The sequence below is a fragment of the Cyanistes caeruleus genome, chromosome 2 (assembly GCF_971803275.1).
Source record: "Cyanistes caeruleus chromosome 2, bCyaCae1.hap1.1, whole genome shotgun sequence".
NCBI lineage: Eukaryota > Metazoa > Chordata > Aves > Passeriformes > Paridae > Cyanistes > Cyanistes caeruleus.
The window spans coordinates 116,568,731-116,584,229 of record NC_141702.1 but is presented as its reverse complement, the minus strand read 5'-3'; the positions used below and the strand labels follow the sequence as shown (position 1 = coordinate 116,584,229).

Here is a 15,499-nt window from a genome sequence, read left to right as displayed (position 1 = left end):
TGCTTCACTTTCTGAAATGCTGACTGCTTAATTGTGATAGGGGAAATCACATTTTAGAGCCGTGAGCTCAGACAAGTGTGTAACTCAGAAGCTGCTTAATTATAAGTGTGAATAATGCTCGCTGGGATTTATGTTAATACCAGCAGCAATGCACAGGAGGACCATCTCCATCTGAAAAACAAGGCCCCTGTTTGTCAGGTGCACTTGGAGGATTAGAACACAAAGATCACTTTGAGAACCTTGAAGACTACACATGCATGAATCAACCTATCTGTATAACAAAATGCAAGTGGCAGCTATCCCATTCAGAGCGTAACTGGTTTTTCCTCTATTATTTCACTTGGTATGGATACACCACACATCCTCTCCCTATATCCTGGTAAACTTAGTGCAGAGTGTTCTCTTAGGTGGATTTTAGATTAAGCTAACTCCATTATAGCACGTGGTACTGTTGGCATTCTGTGGTAGATTCAGGCAGTGGAAAGGTTGTTCCTAAACCTTTAGTTTCATGAAAAACCGCAGTAGTGGAGGTTTTTTTCCCTGATTTTCACCTTCCTACATCTTTTCTTGTGGAAAGGAAAGTACACAGGCCTCCATCTCTGGATGATTAGTTACCCTATAACAAAGCAGCTGTGGAGCCTGACTGCACTCAGATTACAGCCTTAAAATAGTGTATGGACTTGATGTTTTTCTTTCCAACCATCTTAAAACTGTTGTCATAAGAATGAATGGCAATTGCTTTGCTCTGTATTGTCACTGCATTTCTATTCTTATGAATAAGTTCATTTAATGCTACCAGTTTTGGATTATTATGAAAATGAGGATGGGCACTTAAGATTGTTATATCTTTTCCTCTCTGAGCAAGAGCCAAATCAGTTCCAAGCACAGATCTTAATTAAATGCTTTACATGCAATATTTGCATCATGTGGTTATGGGCTTTTAAAAAAAAAAAAAAAGGACAGGGTTGTCTGCTACTTTTTAACATCCTAGAAAAATATGTGTAAGTTTATATGTTTTAGTATAAAAACAGCTTGGTCCTGAAGGGAGAGAGTAGCAAAGTCAGGAGTAGAACTGAAGTCTTCAAATTTTCAATGCTCTCAACAGGCAAATGAGATTTTGCTTGAACAGACTGTGCGGAATATTTTGGGTTGGGAACAAGAGGTAAGAAATTCTCATTGTTGGGAGTCACCAAACATGCAGTTCAGAGATACAGAAAATCTGTTTTACTGTAGGCAGGCGCTGAAATAACTAAAGATATGCGGTTGAGCAAACAGATGAAATTTAGACAAAAGAGCAAAAAATACCAGGCAAAGAAAAATGTCTTAAATTTGTTCAATTAAGCAATAATCTTCAGTTACAGATTACTGGATTTCTTTTTAGTCTAAATGCACAAATTGACACCCTAAAGTCAACTTCATGCAGAATGCTTGACAGCAAAAGTCCTCCTGCTGTAGTAAGAAAAATTCCACTGAGATGAATGGGGATATTTAAGCTGAGGATAGGACTCAGCTTTCTAATTTGACAGCAGCATATAAAATGATCATTTATGCTGGCACTCCAGTGAGATATGAATTAGAAGACAAATATAAAAATTACAAAGCAAAGCTTAGTTCCCATTTGAAAGGTAGTTCATACACACCAAACTCAAGAGAGGTCAGAGTTACGTGTGTCTGTGGCTCTCTGCAGGTTTCTTGGTTTCCTCGGGAAAGCGTGCTTTTTGTCCCCCAAAGACCCCCTTCCTTCATGGGCTTAGATCTGTTTTTGCTGTAACTGATTCCCCCATGATTTTGTGTAGATGCTGATTATGGAGTGATTCATATTTGTTACAGCTAAAGGGGGGTGTGTTACCAACAACTTGGATGGGTGGAAATGAGGTAGCAGTAACAAAAGAATATTTGGATAACTAGGTGCAAGCCAGGTTGATGGTTATATGGTCTTTCACACATGCATTTGTGTGAGTGTATATTGAATTTATCTGCATGTCATAAAATCTGTAGCTGAAATTAACTGGTGCTTTCCCTGGCTCTGTGTTTCTCTCAGGACAGATATCCGTGGATGGATTTATGCGGTATCTGAGTGGAGAAGAGAATGGCGTCGTTCCGCCCGAGAAACTGGATTTAAATGAAGATATGTCTCAACCACTGTCACACTATTTCATCAACTCCTCACACAACACCTACCTCACAGGTACAGCAGTGTTGCACAGATCTAAATTCTTATCTTACAAAAATTCTGAGTGTATTCTCAGTGATAACATAAAATACACTAAAAACATCAGCATTAAACAGATGATGGAGTTCAGTCTTCAGGGAAGCAAGGATGGCACTTGATTTTTGTTGCAGCTGCAACAGATATGCATCAAATACACTTTTATTAACAGGTGAGCAACATATAAGGCCTGGTCAGAAACCCAGTGAAGAACCTGGAAAGTTTCCCTCAAGTAGAATTCCAGATTAAGGCCCATCTTTAGGGAGGAGAATGAACATTGTACTTTTTATGACAACAAAGTTAGCAAGACAAGCGTGCAAAGCAGAATATGGAGAACATCTCTGTAGCTCATAAATTTTCCCCTAAACATTAAATCTGGCAGCTTGTTGTGCTCCATGAAATTTGCTTTGATTCAGAGATTAGGGAGGTTCCAACATGGCACATAACTTTCTGACAGCCCATAAATGCAAGGAGTGGAAACGACTTCCTAACAATATCTAACATCTGAGCTGAAATTTTTAGGTGCTGTCATGGTTTTAAAAAGGCTGAGCACCCAGAAGGTCCCGTTAATTAGAGTTACAGTCTGAGCTGTATTGTTTGCACAGCACAGTCAACAATGCTTTAAGACTCAGAAAAAGCTAAGGCAGTTTAGGAATTCAACATTTGGCATTTGTTTTCTAGTCCAAGGTTGTGTTAACTTGTGAGAAAATAATTGTAAATTTACTATTTTAGTTTGGTTTACATAGGAACAAATGTTTTGGGCAAGCAGATGTGCACAAGGGGTTCTCTCCTGTTTGATTTGATGTTTGCTTTGTCCTGTCATGTTTGCTAATGACTTAGCATTATGTTTAATATTAAAAAATGATGCTGCACTGAGTGCTAAAAATGTGGTTTATGTGAAATGTAGGCTTTTTAATGCTATTAACAGACTGGCCTTAACTGACCAGCTCCTTCAGAATGCCAGCATACCAAAATATAGACAACCTCAGGCAGTGGTATTGCCCACTTTAAACAGACCTCATGGGAGTTATTTTCATCTGCTTTATGTTTGTTACAGCTCTTTCTCCAGCACCTTTGCCAGCTTTCATAGAGTGAATGAACTGTCATTGTTTCCATTAGACACCATTTTTCAAGGGTTTATATCTCGGCTGTAAAATGTGTTTTGTGCTAGAACTTGTCACATAAGTATTTGTTTTGACAGCGATTTTCTTTCTCTGAATTAAAAGAAACAAAAATCATTGTGGCCACTTTTAAGTTATGTTTCCAATATGCAGAAATTTATGCTCTTTGGTGGGGCAAAGACGTGGCCAAAGCAAAAGCAATTTTTAACTGTGATGTTTTGCAGACCTCTTACATCCAATATGGACTTTGTTCTGTCACTGAGGATTAGTTGGTGCTTAAGCCAAATGCTGCAGCTTTATACAGATATTCTGGAGAAAAACAGTAAAGTAGTAAGGCGAGAAGCTCAGGCCCACGGGAGGTTTAGAGAAGATACAATTTAAAGTTGATCTGAAGAGATGAAAGACTGCTCTCCCCTCGACCATCAGGAATTTATAGCCATGTCCATACCACAGATTTTTATCAGGGCTGGTCAGGACTGAGATGTGTTCCAAAGGTTTAGAGGTACAAAAGCCAAAACCCAAAGAATTAAGGATGGGAATTTGTTATTAGTCCAGCCTATTCTATTTTATTTTAACTGCACTACAAGTGACCTCACATGTTTAATTATTTACCTTGACACTTGCTAAATTTGCTTTGACTTGTATGTGAAAGTCTGCAAATCATCTCAGATTGCATCTGCAGGTTTCTTTGCCTGCATTTCCAAGTAACTTCAGAGGCTATATTGGGAAACATGATCTTCAGTCTTAATTTGACAAAATATTCCTATTTTAGTAAACTGGGGGGAGTAAATTAGGATGAACACAGGGGATAGTGCAAGAGAAGTTTGAAACTCTATCAAATTCCTTTTCAGAGTGCATGTTTTCACATTTACAGGCACAAACCACAAGCCCTTCCCTTTTAGTGTGTTCATTATGTTCAGTGAATGTGTGGCAGCTGGCCGACAATGGCATTAATGATTTGATTTTTATCTGTGCATTACAAAAACTGACAGTCTTGGATTTTGCTCTGAACCTACATCAGATACAGCAATCACATTCCCATTTGCTTTTTTCCAACAAAGGAAGTAAAATGAATAAAATTAATGGTGGCAGCCTATTCCTTTTCTCCAGAAGAGTTTGAAGGGTCTGCTCAAGTGCTCAAGGCTTTGGAAAGGAAACCTTGGAAGCACCTTTGCCCTGATTGTGGCCATGAAATAGCAACTAGTCATGTAATAATTATCAGGACAATAAGAAAACCATTCAGTTTGGCATTACTTTATGATTACTGAGCTTAATGCCCTACCAATTATCTCTCCCTTTGTTAGTTTTTTAACCCAGAAAAAATCTTGCACAAAGAAACAATATTATAACATAAAAAGCACCATGTGCACACTCTGAATTTACTTTTAATTATGCTGATAATTTTCCTAGCCTTTAGTAGAAACCCTTGGCAGTACATCAAGTGCTGATTATTTATTTAGAAGTGTTACTGCTTTCTTTTTTCTTAGGGAAATGTAATTTTAAGAACAAAGGTAAAAACCCATGAAGAAAGAAGTGATTTGCAGTGAACCTAGGCTAACTTAAAGAAATATCATCTTTGACAAACTTTTTTTACTGTCTCATCTTTTCTTCTCACTGGTACCATATTTATTTCTTTATTCCTTTGAACCCTTAAAGTACAATCCTGCTTTTTCCTGGACTCTCACCTCACAGGTTTCTGCTGTGGGCACAGTGGGGAGTGACTTGGCAACTTTTCTTCACCCGAAGTCAGAGACAGATGATGACATATCACACTCAGCCTTACATGTTTTGAAGGCTGGGCAACTTGCTGTTGTATATGGGAAATGCAAAGTACTAAAATCACACGCCTTTCACATGTGTTTTGCCTAAAAGGAACAATAATCTCAGCAATAGGTTGCTATCAGCTGAGCACATGTAGCCAATGTGGGACTATCCTGTCGACCTCAGCAGCTGCTTCCCTGCTTACAGTCTGGTATTTCAGGTCTTTCTAGAAAAATGTCTCATGAAGGACAGTTCTCTGTTGTTGCCTGTGACCTCTCATCTACCATCCTCCAGCTTCTCTGTTCTCAGTGGTTCCTCAATCCTCACTGTTGCTGCTTATTATCTGCATCCAGCACTTCCTTTGAAACCTTCTTCATCTTCAAAGCCTTCAGAACAGTTTCCAAGCTGACAGCGCCATAGGGAAGGGATGGAAAGCTGGGTGACACCTTCCTGCTGCTGGCCACACATCCTGCTTTGGTCCAGTGTGAAGTGTTAAAAACAACAGGCAAGGCTCAGAGCCTGATTCTGACTGACATACAGGCAGGAGCAGAGGATGTCACAGTGTGGCGTCTGAGCCACTTGTCCTGTGCGTGGTGAAATAGCTCAGGAGGAAAACAAATTCAGATAAATGTGCAGTGTCTAAAAAAAATCTCAGCAGCCAGCACCTTGTGTGGCTGCTGGAGTGAGGAGCCAGGCTCCTAGTGGTGTGGGGCTCTGAGTTTGCATGATCCTGGGCACTGATTGCTTCTCCAGGACTTGAATGGAGAGAGGATTTAGCAGCTCATGTTTGTGCCCAGCAAAGGGAGGATACAGGCACCTCATGCTGAGAGAAAGTGTTGGGAGAGAGGGAAGAAGCAGCCTCTGGTTCTAGAATAGTGAAGAGTCAGGTGATTCCAAATAGCCGGATCCAAAAATCCCCCAGTTTGGGGAGGAAGGATATCTCAAATAGATAGCAACCATGTTTTAACTCCGTGTATTGCAAATAACTTTCACATGGGAAAACAATGGGAGATGAATCCAACAAGGATGCACTTCCTGAGAAATGAACAGCTTAAAGTTACAGAGGTGTGAAGTGCTCTGTGTGGGGAAACCTGGGCCATATCCTCAGCTTAGATCAATCAGCACTGGCTCATTCTGCATAGTGTCCTGTCAGGTATTATTTAGCCAATTGTATTTTTCAGAAAAGTGAATTTTTGTCGAAATCCATTTCTCCTTAGCCCATATAGAGTGATGGAATGCAAATGTTATATATGGTATTACTGTAGACTCTGCTTGTATTGTAGAAGGGAACACATAATGCTTTCAATTTCCAGTATTAAAAAATTGATCTGTACTCTGGGTATTAAAACCAGACTGGAGGTGTTCCCTTTAGTGTTATCACATTTTAAAATGCAAAAGGGGTATTTTAAAATAAATGCAAACAGGGACTCATACAATGGAAATTTCTAAATAATACATGCACCCCACATTTGGGGGAACATTCCTCATATTCTGAATTTCAGAGAAACAAGCTGTTGGGACTATTAAAATGTGTGCTAGCATTTTACACTCTGCCTGGGAGTCTTTCTGAAGATTGTATGGTTTGGAGGTTGAATATCCTCTTATCCTTTGCAGGAATCCTTCCAAAACGTCTGAGCCTTATTAATAAGGTAGTGTGGGAAGTGTCATATGGCAAGTGGTGCATGTCATGATTTACTTAAGCACTTTTGAAGGTGAAGGATCTTGGAGCCCAAAACACTTAACAATGATAACCACCAGGAGTCTCTTGGAAATAGAGTTTGTTAATCATGGAATAGTTTGTTAATCTAAACTCAGAATGCTCTGAGGGAAAAGAAAGACAACATTAGAACAGTTTTCTAAGTGAATGTGGGCTTTTGAGGCAGTAGAGATCAGTGGATCCCTATGAGAGCCAGGATTTCATAAACAGATGCTTAGGGATGAGTACATGGAAATGTGAGTTGTTATTCCCTGATCCGTGCTTATGCTTGTTTGCATCCTGCAAAGAAAAAGAGCCACTACTTAACCCAGACACTGGAACTGCATCAAAAAGGCTTTTGTGTGAGGAGAGATAATCTGCAGTAATCAAAGGTGAAATAGGAAAAAGCTAAATTAAAAAAAAAAAAGAAAAAAAGACACAAAGACACATTGGCACTTTGCTGATTCTGGATTTTCAGAGCTTTCCAGAACTGGCCAATTTCTTCTGTTATTACCAGATATTTCTCACTGGTTCCAGCAGGAATTCTTATGGATTTCAACAGGAGTAAAGTTAATACCTTGTGGAGTATTTATGATTGCTCCACTTCATGTATCAGACAGAAACTGAAATGAGGGATTGTCAAATAAGAAGGGGTTCTGTTACAGTTTCTAGTACAAGGTAAAAACAGACAATGCTGTTTTGTGAAGCAAATCCCAAAATGTGTATTCCCCAGCATAAAACCTAAACACAGAATCACAGAGACAATAAAATGAGGATTAATCTACATTACAGTATATGCCAGTCTAGATGAAGTATTTATATGTCCCCCAGTCAGCAAAGAATCTTTGCTGTAAGTGAACTCACTGCCTCCTTAAAAAGAAAATTAATTTCCTTCAAGAAATCCAGGAAGATCTTCTCAGCAAATCTGCTAGAAAGCAGGAAACTGCATCCATTTTCTTTACATCTAAAAGAAGCACAAAGCCATTCTTCAGTTACGTATCTCTGCTGCAAGAAATTTGTATCTGAATTACTGGAATCAAACTTGTTGTAGCAGATGAAGACAGCCTGGCTGGATATCCTTCCCTGAATCCAACTGGACTTCTTTGTTGGCTTAGGTTGGGGATATTTTTTTGTGTTTCTTTTTCAATATTTCCCAAGTTTGGAAAAAATGAGTTTTCCTTCTTAATTTTTAGGCTTATATTATCTCATTATTGGAAAAGGGCAGTTTAATTGAATTTCTCCCTTCATGATATAGTATCACATCAGGAAATTTAACTGACCAACTCATTGCAGTGGTTAGCATATTTAATATTGATTTGAGACTGAATGATGGTGCCATTAGTGACTGCAGGGGATTTGTTTCATCTTGTACAAAACTGCATTGTGTGTTGTGAGAAAATGTGCTCTTGGTCTCCTGAGTGGATTCTGAATTTCACATTGCTTGTCAAGGGATGACAAAATCTCATAGAACTAAGCTTTTTTATTATTTTATTTCATGTATTTGAGCTGGCTTCAGCTGGGTTATTTCTGTTTGACTGAGGGCAGGATCCAAACCATGGCATTGATTGTGCCAAAGTAATTTCCGTTGCGTTCTTATGTTTTTCGTATTCCTTGGAGTGTTATTCTTCTCAGCCGAGGGTAAAAGCTGCTGTTAACTCTAATTATTGTTAGATCAGTTGTATCTATTCCTGAGGCCCAGAATGACTTCCCTTTTTTTGTGTTCTGTCCCAGCTGGACAGCTGGCTGGCAACTCCTCGGTGGAGATGTACCGGCAGGTGCTCCTGTCGGGCTGCCGCTGCGTGGAGCTGGACTGCTGGAAGGGACGGACAGCGGAGGAGGAGCCGGTCATCACACATGGATTCACCATGACAACTGAGATATCCTTCAAGGTACAGCATGGGGGTAGCTCCTTTAGCTGGGGAGGGTTCTTTTTGTGCCATCACAGATCCATCACTGCCAAGGTGGGAGGGGCAGAAATGTGAGGGCAAAAAGATGCTGTACAAGGAGATTACAGAGCAGCTGCAGAATCCTTGGAAGAGAAGAGTTGCAGTATTTGGACTTTGTGTGGGGATAGGTTCCTGGTGGTCATGGCAGTGTGAGGAAAAAGGGATTATGTGTTGTGACAGCAGTGCCATCTGGGGACTGGGCTTCATGCCCAGGTCCATGCTCCTGTGCACGTCCTGCAGCAAATCTCACAGGGACAGAACCAGGCAAGGCCACAGCCAGGGCTGGGGGACCAGGCACAGCCATCACAACTGGCTCTGCACAGAGACAAATGGGTGTGGAAGTGTTGGGAGAAACAACTGGTTGGGTTAGAGCTCCATGGGACAGAGCTGGAGGCTGCAGATTTGGACAGCAGTACCCAGCACATCAGTTCACTCATTTTCTCTCCTCTCTGCCCAGTCACTGGGAGTGAGAGGCAAAAGTCTTCAACTGAGACAGGAAGTAGCAGCTAGATCTCAACAATTTGCAAGCCTTTAAATTCCTGTGAGTGGAGAATGTGCTGGTCATGGCCAGATGGGCAGGCTCCATGCACAGGACAGTCAGCATTATATTTAAAATAAATTAATAAGTCTATGTGCAATGTTATCCCTGATACTTGGGATCAGACCCAAAGCATTGAAGGGTGAAAAAGAAGAATTAGTATCTTTGGAGGCTGTGAAGAGATATTTGTGCCATTCAAACCCTAAAGATGTCATCTTTAGTATTTAATTTCATCTTCCATTTCCTTTTCTACAGTATAAGCTAGAGACCATACCCTTAGCAATGACCTTAAATTGTTATCTTCTTGTTCTTCTTAAAGATGTTTTTGATTCGAGGTGTTAGAGGAGCATAATGGAGGTGTTTTCCTGTAGTATTAGGAATGGTAGTCAGCACAGCTTATAATGATACCTCAGGAAATCATTTCTGAAGTGTGAAGAAATAATTCTTCATCTGAGACACTAACTCACCATGGAAATAGGTTTCTAGCCTTAGCTGTGTGCAAGAATATGTGGGAAAATGTTCATTAGTGACTTTGGTTATGTTCCAGGGATTACATGTGGCTTCTGTGCCAGCTACAGCTTTTGAGACATTTGTCCCATGCTTGAAACCTGGTTTTGGGTGGGGTTTTTTATCTTCTAGTGCCTTTCTTTAGGAAAAAAATCAAACAGGTCTGCCACAGACAGAACACCAAGTTTCACTTGTACCAGAACACTCCTTTTTTCCCCAGATTGCTTTCTCTAATTCTTCCCTGATTGAGTTAATCACAGAAGCACGTAAAACAACCTTCTTGCACGTTTGTTATTAGCTTTCCAGTTATGTTTATGGGAAGCCAATTATGTTTATAGGCTTGGGGTTTGATTGCTGGAAGTCCTTTAATTAAGGAAGATGGCTCTCGACTGCTTTGGTCATGAGCAGGAATTTAAAACAAAGTTAATCTGAATTTTAAAAGGATCATTAGCGTGAACAAGATTTATCCCTGGATATTTTGATGTTCAACCCTTGGCATTGTGCTGGCAGGAGAGATACTGGATGGTATTTTAAACCTGCTCAGGAGTATTTCATCGGTCATTTCAGAGCAGGCACTTTTTAATCCTCACAGAAAAATGTGAAAAACATCTAGATTTCTTTTCAACACTCAGAGTGCGCTGCTTGGCTGGGGAGGAGAAAAATGGCAGTGAAATAATGTGTCAGGAGTGTGAGAATCAATTCATGCCTTGAATGCTGAATCATTTATCAGCTCACACTTTTGCCGTGACCACGGCACAAGGATTCAGCTCAGTCTGCCGGCTTTCACAGCCTCAGACAGACTTCCTGAAGTGCAGAGGCAGCACTGTACACTCCCCATCCTTATGTTCCTGGGCGTTTTGGTTCCTTGGTTTTCCCCTTGCTTCATGACTCAGAAACCCGTAAGGATTTTCTCAGCTGTGCGTTGAGAGCTGCTGCCGGGGTGGGATCCTGTAGGGAGCAGCCGTGGATGTCATGCCACAAGCAGGGATCTGTGTGTGTGTAACCATGTTCACACCTTGGAGAGCAGCTTCAGGTGAATCATTCTGCAGCTGGAGCCACGTATGGAACCTGCCAGCTTGTTTCTCTCTGGCCATGGAGCATTTGCCTTCACTGAACCAGTGTCTGAGCTTTTCATCCTTACATCAGTGCAATCCTAATTTTACCCTGCCAGGTTATTTTCCCCACTCATGCAGGATTCCATCCCTTCTTGCAGCAGGAAGGCAGCTGAAAATAAGTAGGCCAGAAGAATGTACCAGAAGCTTAGTTTTTCTTTTAGGAAGTGGATTTCTTACTGTTACAGTTCTCAGTTTAGCCTCTAAGAGTACAGAAAATGAACAAGAGGAATCCTCAGAGAAAGCTTGTTTAAAATAAATACATCTTTTAGGCTTTAGTCATCCTTGTGATTTGGCATGGCAGAGACTTATGGGTTCTTAGAAACTCCAGAGTTTGCCAGTGTATGAAAAGTCTTCAGTGTTTTGTATGTTCTGGATGAGAGATTTGCTCCAAGAGGGAAACGTTTCACACTCTGTAATGATGAGTGCATTTATTGTGCACCTCACTAAAATCATCTTTATCAAATGACTTTACTGGATTTAGTGCTTCCATTTTCCATAGAGCTGACAGGAAACTTTATGGAAGTTTCCTTTTCTGAGTCCTCTGATAATTACCACAGAACCAACTGTTTTAATTGAGTAAAGATTTCTTCTTTCCTTCCTTTTGCATTAAAGGGATTTCTGTCATCAAATAAAGAAAAAAAGAGGGAACTAAAATGTGAGTCAGAGTAAGTAAGGATTTAATGGATACATGCTTGTGCTGCTGATGATTAGAATATCTGCCTTTCTCAGAACATGTTGATTATGGCTCATGAAAGCCATGGCTGCAGGCATGGAACAACTCCACACCAAAACCAAGCTTTACATTTAAACTATTGATTTTGGCAGACATAAGTCATTTCGTGGGAAATGTGGTGCTTGAGACTCATCAGATGTTTTGGAGATTTGATTGGAGTTCAGCTTGAAGAATTTGGTTGTGGCAAGAGCATATCCAGAGCTTTCTGGGATGTTTAGGAAGGAAAGTTTGGTCTCAGGGAATGATTTCAGAGCTTGTTGGGCCTTTTCTGTCTTCAGAGGCTAAAACTCTGCTTCTTTAGTGAGTTAAATTTGTAACTGTGTTTATTTTGATTCTTTAGGAAGTAATAGAAGCTATTGCTGAATGTGCATTTAAGACATCGCCCTTTCCAATCCTCCTTTCCTTTGAAAATCATGTGGATTCGTAAGTAATTACCACATTTTTTTTTGTGTGATGTTTCATTTTTTATAAGGTCTAGGCATGGAATTGTGTGTGCACTTATAACACAAACAACAGCTCTTATCCAAAAATTAAATTTGCCCTGTTCTTGGAAACCTTCCTGAATCAGAACCTTTTGTATGAGAGAGGAAGTTTGATTGTGAGAGGGATTTTTTTTGTTAAGTTTTCACTCTCAGTATGTCCTGCTGGAATGTAGCAATACTCCAAAGAAAACGAGGCAGTATTTCACCTGCTTGTGACCCTATTCTGTGCTATAAACATATTCAGAATTTGCTCTGTCTCTCGTGTTAGAAGCAGAGGTCAGAGCTATGGACTTCTAGGACTGCAAAATAGGTGGTGTGGATGACCAGGAATTGATTGTTAGTTTCTGCCAGAAAAATAACAGTTTGCATCAATTTATTCTTTTTTTTGTTGTTTTTTGGGGGTTTTTTTGGGTTTTTTTTAGTTACAAGAAAAGGACAATTTTTCTGTGTAAGAAAAGAAAAAATAAATGAGAACACTTCTAGCTTTTCTCAGTGTTCCATTTTATTTTTATAGTTGGTTTTTTGGTTTTTTTTCATTAACTTTGATTTTGAATGCAGAGACCACATGGTTCAAAGTGGGGTGACACTGGCACATAACACTTAACTTGAATTGCCTTTTCTCCTTTCATGTTTTTTTGCTGTGAAAACATTTCCAACATTTCTGGGGGCAGTTTTGACTTAGAAACTAATTTTTGGGTTTTATTTTGTTGGGGTTTTTTTTTTTTTCAATGTAAAATAAAAATATTCTTGGGGCCTGGCAAAACAGCTAAAGTATTTTAACCACAAGAGTTACATTTTTCTTCCTTTAAAGTCATTATGACTTAAATCTTTGACTGTTCCAGGGTGATCTGTTCTGTTTTAGGAAGGTAAAGAAGTAAAAAGATTTACGAAAATAAACTCCTGTCAGATGGGGATTTTTTTTCACATGCAAAAGTTCCTTTAAAATTCTAAGATGAACCAGTGTCAGAATTAAAGGTAGTGTGACACTGCAGGAATGTGACAGCAAGGGAGCAGAGTTCCTGCTGCATTAATCTGTTATTTACAGTTCTCCCCGTGGAAGGCACTAGACCTTTCCCTCAGAAACCTCCAGCCATGGAATAAGGAATTAACTTTATGTGGAATCGCTGATTTCCCTTTCCATACATTGCTAAGACACAGGTTTTTAGCAAAGCAAGTTTGCAAAACCATGACCAATTGCTTTCTCTTTCTGAGGCTTTCCTGCTAGTGAATATTTTCTTCTATAGTAAATTATCAGACTCAGTGTGTGTGTTTTCTGATTTTGATTTGGCTGAAAATGATTTCTACTTATTTTACCAACTTCTACAATTACCCCTTAATTCCTTCACTAGCTGCTGGAGAAATCTGCAGTTGGTCATGCCACTCACAGAAAAGTTTACCTAATTTCATGGAATACTCCTTTTGTCTTTTCATTTACTTGGAATGTTGTTTTTCTCCTAAATCTTAAAGCTGGACTTTGCCCTAAATGTTAACAAAAAGTGCCAATTTTTTTTTTAGCATTTCTGTCAAATCCTGTTTCATCAATTCTTACTTCTAGGGGACCAAATACTGTTTTTCTGCTTTTCAAGTTGCGAGAGTCATTTGTGAAATTCTGGTCCCCACCCTCAAAATTTTGGCATTGGCTTAAACATAAATACAGTTTTAGCCTGTGTTCATGGCATTTAAATAGACTGAAATTATCAGAGGTAAATAAGTTTCACATCCCCACCATAGATATGACAGTGATAATTGCCACAGGACTTAAAGTGCAATTTTCTCTTCCTTTTGGTTTATCTTCATGGGAATTTTTTTGACACTCTTTGTCCACCTAGGGGAAAAATCACTTTTTAGCACATTCTGTAAATCATCTCATTTGCTTTCCTTTGATGTGTTTCCTAGAAGGGCTCCTCTCCAATATGTTCATAGCACATGAAAGATTTTTTGAATTTTTATTTTCTTTACTATAACTCCACTATTAGTGTATTTTTTCTTGCCTGTTTATATGTAATAAAAAGTTAATAAAAAGAGGCAAGCACGTAACTTTTACATGACATAAAATATTACATATGCCATCATTTATAGTGAAGTTAAAACATGCCCACTGAAAAGAAGACCACTAAAAAAGCTGTGGTTCTGTGAAAAAAAACAGAGAAGTGCCCTGAAAATGTTGAAAAGACCTCAAGAAGACCTTGAAGTTTGAAATGGGGCTTGCAAGATGATAAGCAATCTGCAAGTCTGAAAGCAGACACTCTATAATTAGAAATGCACTGATGACATAGCAAAAAGGTTAAGTGATCCTTGAGCAGTATCCATATAAGATTGCTTCCAAGATTAAATTTAATTACAGTTATTCATACTGCTGGTTTCTGGCTGGAATTGTTGCTTCAAATATTAACAGGATTTTTATCACTTTTTCATCCCACACTTTGAATTATTTTAGACTCTTCTGGGAAGCATCTGTGCCTTTGTCTTATGCAGAGGAAGTATCTCTGCAGAAGTGATAAAAACATAATGTTGGGAGCAGCAGTTGTGCCAAGGAGCCTCGGTGGTTGACCTTCATAATAGACATGATACAAACACAGTAAAACAAGGTGCAGGCAATACAATAATGGTATTGAAAACATTTCTTAATATTTATTTTTTTATATCTCCAGGTGTCATGTTCTCCCTTTATGTCCTCTTGCCCTGGCACATTTTGGGGGCATTTATAATTAGGCTGTGTGCTACCTGTCCATGTCTGCACAGTAAAAATCGTAAAGCAGATAAAGTCAGCTCTTAGCTGGCAATCAATTTTCACTGCAGGGCACGAATGCTGAGAAAATTTCCAGTAACAGGAGATGTGGACCAAGAAATACTTGGGTTTTGACTTCATAACAAAATTGAGGGAATATATTGACTTAGAAAAATTTGATGTTTCTGTTGCTCTGGTTCATAGTTTTCAAAGAATGGAAAATTAAAAGAAACCAGTATTCCAACTTAAAATATTTAAATAGGGATATGAAATCTGATATTCCTAATGATCTCTCTCTTGCAACAATACATTCATGGATACATATGTTAGGGAGAGAGGAAACACAAAAATCTACCACACAGGTTAATGCTGGTACTCATAAATATTTTTATTCCCTCTTAGAAACTTTTAAAAATATCTGTACGCATAGTCCAGTTTACAAAGACAAGTAATTTTGTAATGTCAAGGTTTTCCTCGTTTGGCCTTGTTTACTACCTCAAGGGTTTTTTGTGGTATTAAAACCCATTAGTTTTTCACATAATTTTCCTACTTTCTGCCTCTGGGATGCAGTGACATTGGAATTTATACGCTGAACCAACATAATGTTGCATTACATTTTTCTCGTTTGCAAAAATGAAAGTTCTCACTGTGCTCTCTTTGAGG

At 39.1% G+C, this 15,499-nt stretch overlaps 1 protein-coding gene across 7 annotated transcripts in view; it reads left to right on the top strand.

The window, feature by feature from the left end:
• PLCB1 (phospholipase C beta 1) overlaps nt 1-15,499 on the top strand; it is a 378,787-nt gene that overhangs the window by 272,078 nt on the left and 91,210 nt on the right. For all 7 annotated transcript variants that reach the window (XM_086873629.1, XM_086873646.1, XM_086873622.1 and 4 more), the window contains 3 exons: nt 2,042-2,188; nt 8,519-8,676; nt 11,967-12,049. In XM_086873629.1, coding sequence (XP_086729755.1) covers nt 2,042-2,188; nt 8,519-8,676; nt 11,967-12,049 — 388 coding nt within the window. The remainder of the gene's footprint in view (nt 1-2,041; nt 2,189-8,518; nt 8,677-11,966; nt 12,050-15,499) is intronic.